The 13,038-nt window shown below is 54.4% G+C and overlaps 1 protein-coding gene across 1 annotated transcript in view; it reads right to left on the bottom strand.

The window, feature by feature from the left end:
* Nucleotides 1–13,038, bottom strand: part of LOC137767214 (uncharacterized) — a 95,418-nt gene that overhangs the window by 79,389 nt on the left and 2,991 nt on the right. Inside the window, exon 4 of the mRNA XM_068547924.1 lies at nucleotides 3,064–3,218. Within this exon, the coding sequence (XP_068404025.1) occupies nucleotides 3,064–3,218 (155 nt within the window). The remainder of the gene's footprint in view (nucleotides 1–3,063; nucleotides 3,219–13,038) is intronic.

The raw sequence follows: 13,038 nt of genomic DNA on the forward strand, positions 1-13,038 counted from the left end.
CACACAGAGGGAAGACAGCCACGTGAAGACAGAGGCAGAGATTACAACGATGCAGCTGCAAGCCAAGGAACACCAAGCATTACCACCAGCCGCCAAAAACCAGAAGAGAAAGCTTGCCTGACACCTTGAATTTGGACTTCTGCCCACCAGAACTGTAAGAAAATAAGTTTCTGTTGTCCTAAGCCACCCAGTTCGTGATAGCTTGTTACAGTACCCATAGGAGACCAAATATATATATAGCATATATATATATAAAACACATATATATTTAGATAATTCTTTTTGGCCACTCAGTATCTCTGTATGCCCCTTCCTGGCTTCATGTAGTTGGAGGGAGGCAGGGACCCCACCCCATTACAGAGGCTGAAATGCCAGAGACCTGCCTTCCCAGCCTCCCTTGCAGCCAGGGGAACAGGCATCTGATAAGGGTTCTGCCAGTTAGGTACACATGGGAGTCAGTGACAGAAAGAGTCTGAGGCTGTGTGGACGCCATGCTGGGGAGGTTGGGGGCAGCAGAGATACCCACATGTTCTAGAGGCTTCCAGGGTTCTATTCAAGCAGCAATGGCCAGCTCATTCACTCTGGGGTCACCAGCACGCGTGGAGGTGTCAGTTCCCACTGGAGGTCTCACGTGTCTCCCTGGGGCAGCTCTGCCCATTGATTTTGAACACTTTTTCTGGCTGCACAGCCTCCAAACCTAGTTGTCTGACCCGTACAGAGCTGTGTGCTGCTCGATACCCTTCAATACATTTGTTTTGCCTTAATGAGCAGAATTAGCTTCAGCTGCTTGCAGCTGAGCTCCATGGTTGATGCAATTTCATGCACACAGTTCTTCTGACTTTTGCTTGCGGCCCCTCTGGCTCTAGGATTCTGGTGGGAGGCTTTGGGAGTGGGCGGGGACTGATCCCTGCAGGCTAGGTGCTGTCGTAAGCATTCTATGTGCTTTCTTATTTATGACAACTCTGTTTCATGGACAAGATTATTGCTCAGTTTTAGAAATGAGGTGACTGAGGCTCAGAGAAGGTTTGCAACTTGCCAAAGGCAGCACAGCTCGAAAGGATGGAAGCAGGATGTGCTCGGGGTTTGTCTGACTCTAAATCCTCAGCTGTTCTGCCATGAAACCCCCTTGGGAGTGAGGGGTAACTTCCGGCTGGGAGTCCTACCTAAAAATAATTTCCCCCGCTGGTACCTGGATACTTCCTGTGTAACACCGTGAGATGTCACACCAGAAGCACATTCTAAATTATTTTGGGCCCTGCATCATGCGGGTTACATCTTAAGATCATCGGGTTGGCTGCATTGAGGACACTTTCTAAGCAAATACAAGTTGCACGTACCTATGAGGAAAGGTCCTGTGTGGGAAAAGAAGTCCCATGAGTGGAGCACCTCCTAGTCCGGGGACTTGGAGAAGCAAATCACCCCCTTGCTCAACAAAGCAGCAGCCTGGGCACTGACAAGACACTCCGATGGCACTGCTGGGTCCCTTCCTGGGGCAAGGTCAGGGTGACAAAGGGAAGACTGGTGCAAATAGGCTGAGTTCACCGAGCTCCCGTCAGGACTGGGACGGGGAAGAGCCTTTGGGGTTTCAGCAACTATGTCAGAAGGGGGTGGGGTTGGGGTGTGGGTGCAGGAAGCTCAGGCCAAGGCAGTGGCTCCAAGGACGCAGCACGGTTCTGGAACTTTCATTTGGGAGCTGGACTTGTTACTCCGTTCCTGGAGTGTCCAGCGTGAAACTCTTCAATGAAAGGCCTGTGGGAAAGTGGAGGCCTGTGCCACGTGCTACAGCTGGTCTGGCAGAAGAGGGACCCTGAAGGGAGAAGGCCGGCATACTGAGATGCTAAAGGCATTGGTGAAGAAGGGGGGCCCTGGGTGGGTAGAGGTAGGGGGTACACTGGGGCCTGAAAAGTTGGGCACTGTGGGGCTTAGCAGCCTGAAGACTTGTGTATTCCCCTAGGGGGCTGCCCATTTCCTGGGCCAGTGGAAGGCAGGCAGCTCTGAGATCGGAGAGCTCTGGGTAGAGTGGAGGCAGCTGGTCTCTGCTCATGCTCTGTCACCCACTAGCGGTGAGACCAGGAACAAGTCAGCACCCATTGGCTGGCTCCTCCCCTCCTCTAACCTGGAACACAGCAAAGACTGACCCCAAGCAACACGCTGAGTTTCTCAACTGGGGGCAAACATCCTATTATTTCCTGTGTTAACACTGTTATCAGTATTAGTTCCTCGTCCTCCCTAAGGCTCACCTTCCTGAAACAGTCCAGTTTCTTCCTCCTGAAAGGGAAATTGAGAGGCCACTTCCTATAACAAGATGGATCACATGTGATCCGAGCTCATGTGACCTAACGGGTAGAAAATGGAAAGTGAGACCCCAGCCTTTCTCCCCCTACCGGTTATCCCACGTGATGTTACAGACTTGTGAACCTGGGTATAAAGGTTTGTTTGTTTGTTTGTTTGTTTTTATTCCCCGTGCTCCAGCCCCCACCCACTCTTGAGGGTTTGGAGGTGGGTGTCTTTCCCAGCCCCCCAACCCCTGCAAGGGTTCTTCACAGAGGCTACACCTGAGTTTTCCCTCAAGCACAAAGCCCCTAGAGACCAACCCTGGCAGCCTGTGGCTCCGCCCCCCTCTCTGGGAAGACTGTGGCTCCGCCCCCCAAGGCTGTGGCCCCGCCCCCTCTCTGGGAAGACTGTGACTCTGCCCCTCTCTCTGGGGTGGCTCTGGCTCTCCTGGGACAGAGAAGGGGCTCCCTGCCAGGCTGTGTGCTTATCTCAGAGGGCCTGGCAGCTGGCACCAAGTAGCACCCCAATGCTGTGCCCTCTTTTGAGGTGAAGACCACACGTGGGGGGGGGGCCCTCTAGTCTTTGGGACCTCCCCTCACGACTGCCTTTCCTTTCTGAGCTCTTTTCTCCCTGTTCTTCCTCCTCAGCACCACCCTCCTCCCTTTTCCTGAGTCTGATGAGTGTTCATGGCGATTGGCCCAAGGCCCAGCTCTGGCTCTGGGAGCTGACAGTTCTGAGGAAATGGAGAAGGGGGGGTGGGTAAGAAGATGGTGTTGGGGAGCATCCTACCTCTCCGGCTTCTTTCCTGAAGAGGCTGGAGACTCCCAGCCGGAGAAGGAGAACGTCCTCGCCGGCAGACTGTGGGCCCCTCGTGGCCAGTGCTGAGTGGGCATCGGGCAGGCGTGATGTTGGCCTGGTAGTTTCCCAGGCCTCTGCTTCTGCATCTTTAAAGTGAACACAAGAATTATATGATAAATACAAATATATGATTTATTATCATAAAATTACATGATTATCAGTACATATCATATACATATATATTATACATATATGATAGGGATTTGTCGTTGCCCAGCTGTGGGAGCTGATTAAACCGTCTCTGGGAAGCTGTCCCTTCTCCATCTGGTGCCACAGCCTGAAGTCGGCCATCAGGAAGGGAAGGTGGACGTGAGGTGGGGAAGGTCAAGGAAAACAGAATGAGCAGAGCCCACAGGATGGACCAGAACAAGCTTGGATGATGGGGGTGTCCTGCACTCTGGTGCCCTTCATCACAGAGCTAAACACGCCCCGGGCCCAGAAGTCGCAGAGGCTGAAGGAGGAGACCTGGCAGCCCCTGCCAGCCAGGTGAGCCTAGAGGTGAGCAATGATATTTGTGAGCGGCCAGGGTGCCTTGCACTCCAGTCTCCCAGATGGAAAGGAATACGGCTGCTACTTCACGTCCGCCTTCAAAATCTCATGCAAAGCATCGCTTGCAGCTTTAGTTCCACGAACCTGGAACGATGTAGGGAAGGCCATTCCAGCTAACGCATCCACCCCACACAGATGTCCGCTACCCTCGGAGACCTCAGGTCACCTGGGACACTGTGGCACTGCCCTAATGGACAAGGGTGACCAGAAGTGGGCCACAGGGACACTCTGCCCCAGGGTGGAGGCTAGCTCTCCAGGCTAGATACCCCCTTTCCTCAAGATAGGTTTTCTTTAGAGACATAATGAACCTACCCCAAGCCTAGAACCATATTAGGGCTACATTGAGCCCCCCAACAGTTCTCCCCAACTTGTAATCTTGGGCATCTGGGATTGGGGACTTGGTGTCCAGCCTCCTCCCAGAGGTCCCTGTCTCCCTATATGCCTCCTCTCCGGGAGGCTCAAGATTCATGCCCCAGCTGGGTGCCAGCCTGCCCTACATCTGCATAACTAAGGGAGACCATGGATGGGACTCTTCAGGTAAACACAGCAAATGAACTTCTGCCTTCCCAGATGCTGTGTTACCTACGGTGTTGCAATTTTGGAAAGAAGAGTTATGTGGGTGTATAGACAGAAAACCTATAAGGAAAGGTGCTAACACATCATCAGGAGCTCTCTCTGAGAGGTGGGAGTATGGATGATTCTTCCACCCTCCTGGGGTGTTTTTTCTTTTTTCCTATATTGTTTTTCAATGAGCATATACGACCTTTATAATAAAAAAGAACAAATACAACATAGTCAGGTTTTCCCTCCCTCGTCCACTCAGAGGAGATCCACTTACTTAACAGGTGAAACCGCCAGAGAGAGCTCGGGGCAGAGCTGAGCCACACGCATGCATGCCGCCTGCCTGGCATCGAAGAAACATTCCATGGCCAAGCAAGGCCGCTTAGCCTTTCAGACACCGAGGGCATAACTGAAGCATGAAACTAACCAGGCTTAGTCATCCATCTCTGGTCTCCTCGACAGTTTGCCAACTGTCAGCAGAAATCACAGGGTAGGGAGCTGGCGGCGGACCCGTATGATAATGCAGGCGAGATTTGCCAAGGCGCAAGAAGAGAGGGACTTGCCCCCTTTAAGTATCAAACATCCCAGGGGCTGTGTGTAATCAGCTCCCTGGCCACTCCAAGGGTGGTAGGAGTCCTAGCCCAACACAAAAAGACTGTCTCAGAGGAAAGCAAGTTGATGAGAAAGCCTTGCAGAAAGCGACGGGCCCTCCCAAGGAGCCAGATACTCAGTCAAAAGCATCTCTGGTTTGATGCAGCTTCCCTCCCGGTCCCTTCAATTCCAAATCACCACCTGGGAGAGCAGTGCTGGACCACCTCACTTCATGGATACAGAGCCACATGTGAACGTGCACCCGACGGTCGGGGACCAAACTTGGTTTCCTATAGCTCAGAGCACGTGCTCCACTCTAAGGGCCAGAGAAGCAGCAGGTACCCAGGAAGGCTGATGATTTAGTATCTTCTGATTGGTATTCTTGATATATGTGTTCACGTCTATTTGTTGAGTGCAGGGAAGGAACCAACACTTACTACACTGTGTGCAAAATAGAGAACGTCTTTGCATGTGACTTTCCAACCCAGACACTACCTTGGAGGCAGCTGAAAGGCTGCTCACTTCTCTCTAACTCCCAAACCCAAGTTTACATTTTGCCAGTTAGGTTTGTTTTCTGGGACGCTGTTGTGCCCTCTAGATGTGTGGCCTGGGCAGTTGTCAGCTGGTGTGCCCTTTAATCAGCTCTGCCTGCTCTGTGGCCAAGAGGAAGCACCCACATCCCACCAGCAAGCCTATGGGCCTGACCCCCTTTCCTTCACCAAGCACACTCCTGCCCAGGCTACAGGGCCCCATTTAAATGCCACCTTCTCCATGCACCTGCCCCAGCACCCCAGCTGCTCCAGTTCCCTCTGATGCCCCTGCTCCTCTCCTGACATCACAGCTCCTCCAGGCACCTGCCCTGACGCTGCAGCTCCTCCCCTGATGCCTGAGCTCCTCCCCTGACACTTCCAGCTCCTCTACGCTCCTTCCGCTGTGCTCCTTCCTCTATGTTCCTTCCCTCTGTGCTCCTCTATGCCCCAGCTCCTCTTCCATCCTGACTTGCATGGTTTATTTTTGGCCACACCATGCAGCATGGGGGATCCTAGTTCCCCGACCAGGGATCGAACCTGCGCCTCCTGCATTGGAAGCACGGAGTCCCGACCACTGGACCGCCAGGGAAGTCCCCTGACTTGTGTGCATTTTATTGTTTTGGTCTCTCCCTCCCCATGACCGTGAGATGCCATCTGTCTTCTCGTAGTCCTTGCCCGCTGGCCCCTGGCACTGTTCCTGGCACTGTAAAAGCACCCTACAAACTCTGGTTGAAAGTGAAATCGTTGATCAATTTCTTAAATTAATCCAACTCAAGCTTTTCTTGGCAGTTGTCTGTAAATTGATTCAAGGTGCCCGGCTGGGGCGGCGGCAGGTGTGCAGAGGAAATCAAGGGATCCAGCCTCTCCCCTTCCTCTAAAAACCTTCCAGACTCTGATTCTTCTGTTTTTCCTTCACACGTGTACATGCTCGGGGGAGCAGATTTCCGAGCCTGGATAAACATGCCTTTGCTTGTGAACATCAATGTTGTAAGCACCATAAATCACTAGAAACAAGAGACACCTCTCGCGGTGGAGGGCGGGAACTGCTTTCCCAAGCACTATCGGAAAGGCAGCGACACCCATAACGCCACCCGTCAGAGCCCACAGGGAAATCAAAGCTCTTTCTACTGAGGATCCTGTTTAACTGATGCACTGCATTCACTAGGGATTAGGGCTGTGATGAATGCAGACCAGAGAGACCTGAAGACACTGCGGGTCACACGGCCAGCGGTGTCAGAGCAGGACAGGCACCCAAGGGTGAAGATCAGCCCCACCTGAGATCACAACTGCAGGCGGCAACACACGCCCCACCCTCCCAGCAACCCCCAAGCCTGTCACTCTCTCTGTGTCCTTCAAAGAACCAGAAGCCTAATCCGCCGTCTACCCCTGCTGGGCACCTCTAAGCAGAACAGATAAACGGTGCAAAGCTAAGGGGAGCGTCCTGGCCTCTGGGGGGTGCTTTCTGTGGTACCCGGCTCAGCATTCCCTGCCTCGCTCACAGTGGGTACTCAGTAAAGTCTGCCGAATTATGGATTCTAAACTCCCAGTGCTGGCAGTGGGTCAGCAACAGAACACATAATCACAACCGCATGGTCTGATTCAGTCCCAGGAAAAGAAATGTGTCAGCAGCTGTCGGGCATGAAATCATTCATTATTCAGCGGGTGGACGATGCTTCTCTGCATCTCATCACTGACCAAAACTTCTGGGTCTGATCATCGAAACTTTGTTCCAAGGGATCTCAACCCAGCTGTGGCATCAGAGGCACCTGGAAGTCTGTTACAAAGATGCATGCGGTGGACCCACCCAGACTGGGTACGGGTGCCATAAAGGCTCCTCCCATGTGTCTCGAGAAGCCTCCAAAGACAGAGGACCACTGGGTTTGCAGAAGAGCTGTGGGGTGGGGGTGAGGGGACACTCCCCCAGCTGCCACTGGAATCTTCTGGAGTTGATGCCGGGCACTTCATAGAATCTCTTTTCAGAATCTCAGCTTCCTCATCTGTAAAACAGATGTAATAAAACCCTGTGCCCCTCTAACCACATAGGCCCACCAAGGTACACGGACCCACTCTGCTGACCTTATAAAGCAGCTACCTGCGAGAATATTATTTATGTTAACAAGCATGGCTTTGCTCCATGACACTCAGATTCGAGAAACATCCCATTTGACATTTTTTCTACATAAAATTAAACCTAGCTGAGGCCCATGACAAACCCAGACCTGGCCACCTAGCCTGCCCAGCCCAGGGCAGACCTGGCTAAGTGCCGCAGTCCCGACTCAGGTACGTCCCATGAACAGCTGAGTTAGCTGGACGCTGTAATCTCAGCCCACACCTCACGCACGCAGCAAGCCCCCTCTAGCCAGCCCGTGGTATCGCTGGCCATCACCCTGCGACCCTGCGATCCTGATAAGGGACAGACACAGTTCAAGGTGTTTGGGCTTTGGAAAACCTACCTTACTTTTCCTCTCCCAAACCTCAGCCCCCAGCACCTGGTGTCTGGGCTAGACTGCTCCCCACTTGACAGTAAAACATTGCCACTCAGCATTCAAACTCAGGAGGGCTGGGGTTTTCTCCAACACCTCACTCACCAGGGTTGACCAGACCCCCAAAATTAGTAGCACTGGGCCCTCCTTCTGCCCCACAAAGACTCAGCTGTGCATGAACCCAGGGCCACAGCAGAGAGGCCCTGTCCTTGGTCCGCTGTGGACCACTCACCCCCACTGTACCTTTGCTACACTGACCGTGAGCTTGGCCACGGGGCCTACAGCTGCTGCTCCTGGTATCCAGCCCCCTGCCCACCGCCAACATCCACGCAGCCACTCTCCCATCTGGGGGGGCATCGGGGCACCAGTGTCTGTCAATCCCAGAAACCAAACCCCAGCCCTTCCCCCAAGGCACACGAGGCCTCCCTCCCCAGTGCCCACAAAGCCTCCCCCTCCGTAGACCCAAAGAAAGGCTGAGGGGGCCTGTCTTTAGGGCGGCCCTGGAAATACAAAGAAACTGTTCATCTGCCTCCTGGCCCAAGGAAGCCAACTCGGAACACAGAGCCGAAAAGAGGGGCCAACAGAGCGGAAATCAACCTTTTCATTATTTACAGTCTCCCATAGCACTAAGATCAAGTCCAGCTTTATATCTCAGCTAAGCCACTGGCCATATCAGCACCCATATCAGCCAGATAAAGCACAGCTCACATTTTACGCTTGGGCTGGCAGGAGGGGGTGGTGGGGAGAGGATGCCTTGAGTCGATGCACCACTTGAAAACTTCACTCTCGCTTTTTCTTGTGTGTTTACTTTGTCCAGACTTCCACTTCTATGGTGGACACCCCCCCATGGGTCACACCCTTGTCTAAATCCCCGAGTACAGACAGAACCTGTAATTTGCTTCTGGTCAGTAGAATAGCCACAGGTATGGGCTAGTCACTCAGCTGATTCACCTGATTACATCACATTGTATGAGACGCCGTCTTAGCAGACTGGAGAGGGAGACCCTCCTCTGGCCTTGAGGAAGTGAGCCACCAGACTGTGTGAGGGGCCGTGTGGGTGCTGCGTGGCAAGGTACTGCAGGCCTCCAGGAGCCAAGAGCAACCCCCGGCCCACTGTCGGCAAGAAAGCAAGACCTCAGTCCTACAACCGGCAGGAGCTGAATTCTGCCAACAACCCCATTTTCTTGGAGGAGGCCGCCCCCCCCCCCAGGTCTTGAAAGGGACACAGCTCAGGTGACACCTGATCTACAGCCTGGGACACCCTGAGCAGAGGACCCAGCTAAGCCCTCCCAGAGTCTAGACCCACAGAAATTGTGAGATAATCAATGCATGTGTTTTAATCTGCTAATTTTGTGGTAATTTGTTACTTGGCAATACAAAACAAATTCAATTCTTTCCTATTTCATCATGTTGAGTGGAATATGTCAAGTAGCACATGAGGGTCTGGGTGTAAAAGGGAGCAGACGCAAACCAGGACCCTTTGCTCTGATCCCCAACTCCAGAAAGTTGAAAGTTCAAAGATCTGGGTTCAAGTTCAGCTCCTGCTGCTAACCTGTTGTGTGTCTTGAGCAAGTGTCAGCTGCCTGGTGCTCTTTAGGGTCTTCTAGCTCTGAAATCCGGAGTCTCTAGTTTCAAGAGTAAGATCTTAGGGTTAAGGAGGTCACAGTTACTTCCAGATTCTCTCATCTTCAATTCCATCCGCCCACAGAGCCTTCATTCAAAACCAGAGCACAGGGACTTCCCTGGTGGTCCAGTGGGTAAGACTCCACGGTCCCAATGCAGGAGGCCTGGGTTCGATCCCTGGTTGGGGAACTAGATCCCGCATGCCGCAACTAAGAAGCCCGCATGCTGCAACTAAGAAGCCCGCATGCTGCAACTAAAGATCCCGAGTGCCACAACTAAGACCCAGCACAGCCAAAATAAATAAATAAATATTTTTAAAAAGAAAGAAAGAAACCAGAGCAGAGGGTAGGGGGACAAAGGCAGAAGTCAGCTTCCCCAGAGACTTGGACACCTGGGGGGCTTTCCTGGGCTCCATCCGGCCTCCCAGCCCCCACTCAAGTTCCCTCTCCTGCCTCAAGCTGGAATGGAAAACCTATCAGGCCTCAAGAGATGGCCTAAGAAACAGCAACCTGTTTTTCAATCCAAATTGTGAAATGCTCTGGGAACAATCTGCTAGCTAAGCAAACCTTTCCCATTTTTTTCCTGTCTGAGCACATTGTTCTGAGCCTGGAGAGAGGACAATGGAAATCGCAGCTCTCCTTCACTCCCATCAAGGAATAATTCACACAGGAATTCACTGCGCCCGTGGCTTCTGGGCAGGGGTCTGCCCAGGAGGATGAGAAGCCTATGGCAGGGACGTCCCCAAGACTCCCTGGCTGACCCCATCAGCAATGCGGCAGGGAGGGGCTGAGGCTTGGGGTGCAGCTGTGCAGTCAGGGAGCACCAAAGACCAAGTGCTGCCAGGGCCGCCCCAGCTATCTGAGCCAGGAGCCCTATCCACGGTCCATCCATCGCTGCCCCACACCCGGCCACTGAGCCACCCATGCCACGGACCCGAGTGTATGGCAGGGAGTCACCCAGGACTCCTCGGCCCTGTTTGATCCACTCACACTCTTACCTCTGGCAGAACTACCATGCCCCTGCTCACACCCCACTCAGTCCCGCCCTTGGGATCCATTAACCGCACTCCTAACAAGCCCTGAACGAGTGCCCTTGGCATAGAGGGTGGGCACAAAGCCAGGTGACCCCGAATGACCCACCAGGGGCCCACGAAGAGTCATTCAGGCCATTTTTAAGCAAACAGGTTGGTGCTGTGACAGGAAGAGCAGCATCTCCAGAAGGGTCGAGAGATGACTCTCGGCTGCCACCACTGCCACCTGGGACAACAGAAGTGGGCATGGGTGCGTGGATGGGCATCCCCCAAGAGAGGTGGGCCCCTTTCCCAGGAAGCCCAGGACCCTCCCTGGGCCTGTCTTCATGCTCTCCATCAGCACTTGCAGGGGATTCTCCCCTACCTCCCCTATCCAGAGCCCTGGGTGGCCCTGAAGTGCGTCCCACGTGCAGTGAGGCCACATGGAGTGGTAACCAAGAGGTTATTGGCACTGTGGCTCCCGACCAGGCTGCACCCTGAAATCAACATCACGTGCCCAGGATCCATCCACCCCCAGAAGGCGGAATCACAGGGAAAGGCCCAGCCCCAGCACAGTGTGACCTTGGGCAAGTCGTTATGCTCCTGGAGCCTCAGTTTTCTCATCTGTGAAGTGGGGGTAATACAGCACCATTCTGCTATGAGATGAAATGACAGAATCTGGTGCTTCCCAACCTCTCTCGACAGAGCACACGGAGAACGTGGAAATATTTGCACAGCCCACTGAGTAAAGGAACAAGGCTGCTTGCAGGATTCCTCTTGACCCTGAGCCTCACCAGCCATCCCAGAGCTGAAAGGGCTCCCACCTCACAGACAGCAGGATGCTGAGGGGCAGCGTGCCGAAGGCCTGATCCCCGACAAGCACCAGACAGGGGTCTGCGGTGTGTAAGCCCCCCACCCAGTGCAGGATTTTCTTGTCTCATCAGGGCGGTCTGGGACAGGGCTGGCACATCACCATTTTTTAACCAGCGCCTTGCACAGTTCTGGAGCAGCAGGTGTGCAGGGCCAGGTTTGGACTTTCAGTTCTAGCTCATCAGAGCCAGCAGGCTCTTCCCCAACGGGGTCACTCACTCCACCACCCATCCCACCCTTTCCTGCAGCCCACCCACTGCTAGGGTCCTCCCCACCTAATTAGCAGGCAAATCCCGTTCTGGGAGAACTGAATGGGTCCCTTCTGCTCCCGGCATCCCTCACAGTGTCCCTTTGTGGCCGGCCATCCTCCTGACCAGGCCAAACTGGGTCCTCAGCTGTTCACTCTCCATGCAATTCTGACTCCGCCTCCTGGCTCCCAGCGTCAAAGCCGTGACGGGGCAGTGTGTGGCCTCCTGTGGGGCCGCAGTTTCCTCTGGGAAAGCGGCTGCCCACCGGGGACGCCTGGTGCCACACATGGACCTTGGGCTGGCTGTCTGCAGGGGCGTCAGGAGTCACGACTCCACGCTCTCTGGAGGTGAGAAGCGCAAACAGCCCAGGCCTGGGAGACGGAGCTCTGACCAGCAGGGCCGGGCACAGCTCCTGCCACCCAGTGCTCCCCGCGCCCCCCTCTGTAACCCAGGGAGGCAGGGCCCCCCTCCTTGAGGCAACCCAAAGAAGGCTCCACTGAGGCGCACATCCCTCCAGACGGGGCACCGTCCCTCCCCACCTCAGCAGAGAGCCCTGGTTATAATAAAGGGCAAGCTGGAAGAGCCCCTCCAGAGAGGGCCAGGTTGCGGCGGAGTGGGGCCGGGCTGGGTCCCAAGCAGCAGCAACAGGGAGGGTCATGGGAGCCAGGGGAGGGAGCTACCACCCCCCAGCCCTGGCCTCTAGAACTGGCTGAACCCAGACCCACCCAAGCTCCGCTTACCAAACCAGCCCCAGTCTCTCAGGCTGGAGAGCTCAGGGTCACTGTGGTCATGAGGGCGGGGTCTGGAGTTTCAGTTACTTCCACAGCATGGATGGGGCTGTCTGGGCACCAGGCTCCATGGGGGTGAAGCCTCACCTGCCACCTGAAGACTCTACAAGCTGTCTGGCGTCCCTCGGACTCGGCCTGTGAACTACCAACTTTGCAGGGTTGCTATGGGGATTAATGAACTGAAGCATGAACTGGTCCTCAATTGGGAAGGAAGGATATGATGGCTGTCACTATTCACTCATCAAGTTAAGACCCGTGGGAAGAGGCAGGCACCAGGCAAGTGAACCCAGGTCAGACCCCAGGCCTTGAGCAAGTGAACTCAGGGTTAGGACCCGACCCCCAGGGCTGTCCAAGTCCAGGGGTGTCCTCACCTCCTGGGAACAATGACACCTCCTAAGTGAAACATCAACTCAGGGTCCTGCCCAATGTTCCCCACGGAAACCACTAAAACCCCTCACTCTCCACAGAGCCTTGCAGGTTAATGAGTCTGGGGTGGGTACCGCCCACAGCCCACTACCCTGGCACCTCCCTTCCCAGTGCTGGGGGCCGATGGGGTCCACAACCAGACACCAGGAGAAGTGTTCCCAGGGGGGTTCCTTGTGCCACCCAGACCTATAGCAACCACCTGTCAGAGCAGAGTCCTGGGCACCTGGA

Source organism: Eschrichtius robustus, chromosome 7, assembly GCF_028021215.1.
Source record: "Eschrichtius robustus isolate mEscRob2 chromosome 7, mEscRob2.pri, whole genome shotgun sequence".
Lineage (NCBI taxonomy): Eukaryota > Metazoa > Chordata > Mammalia > Artiodactyla > Eschrichtiidae > Eschrichtius > Eschrichtius robustus.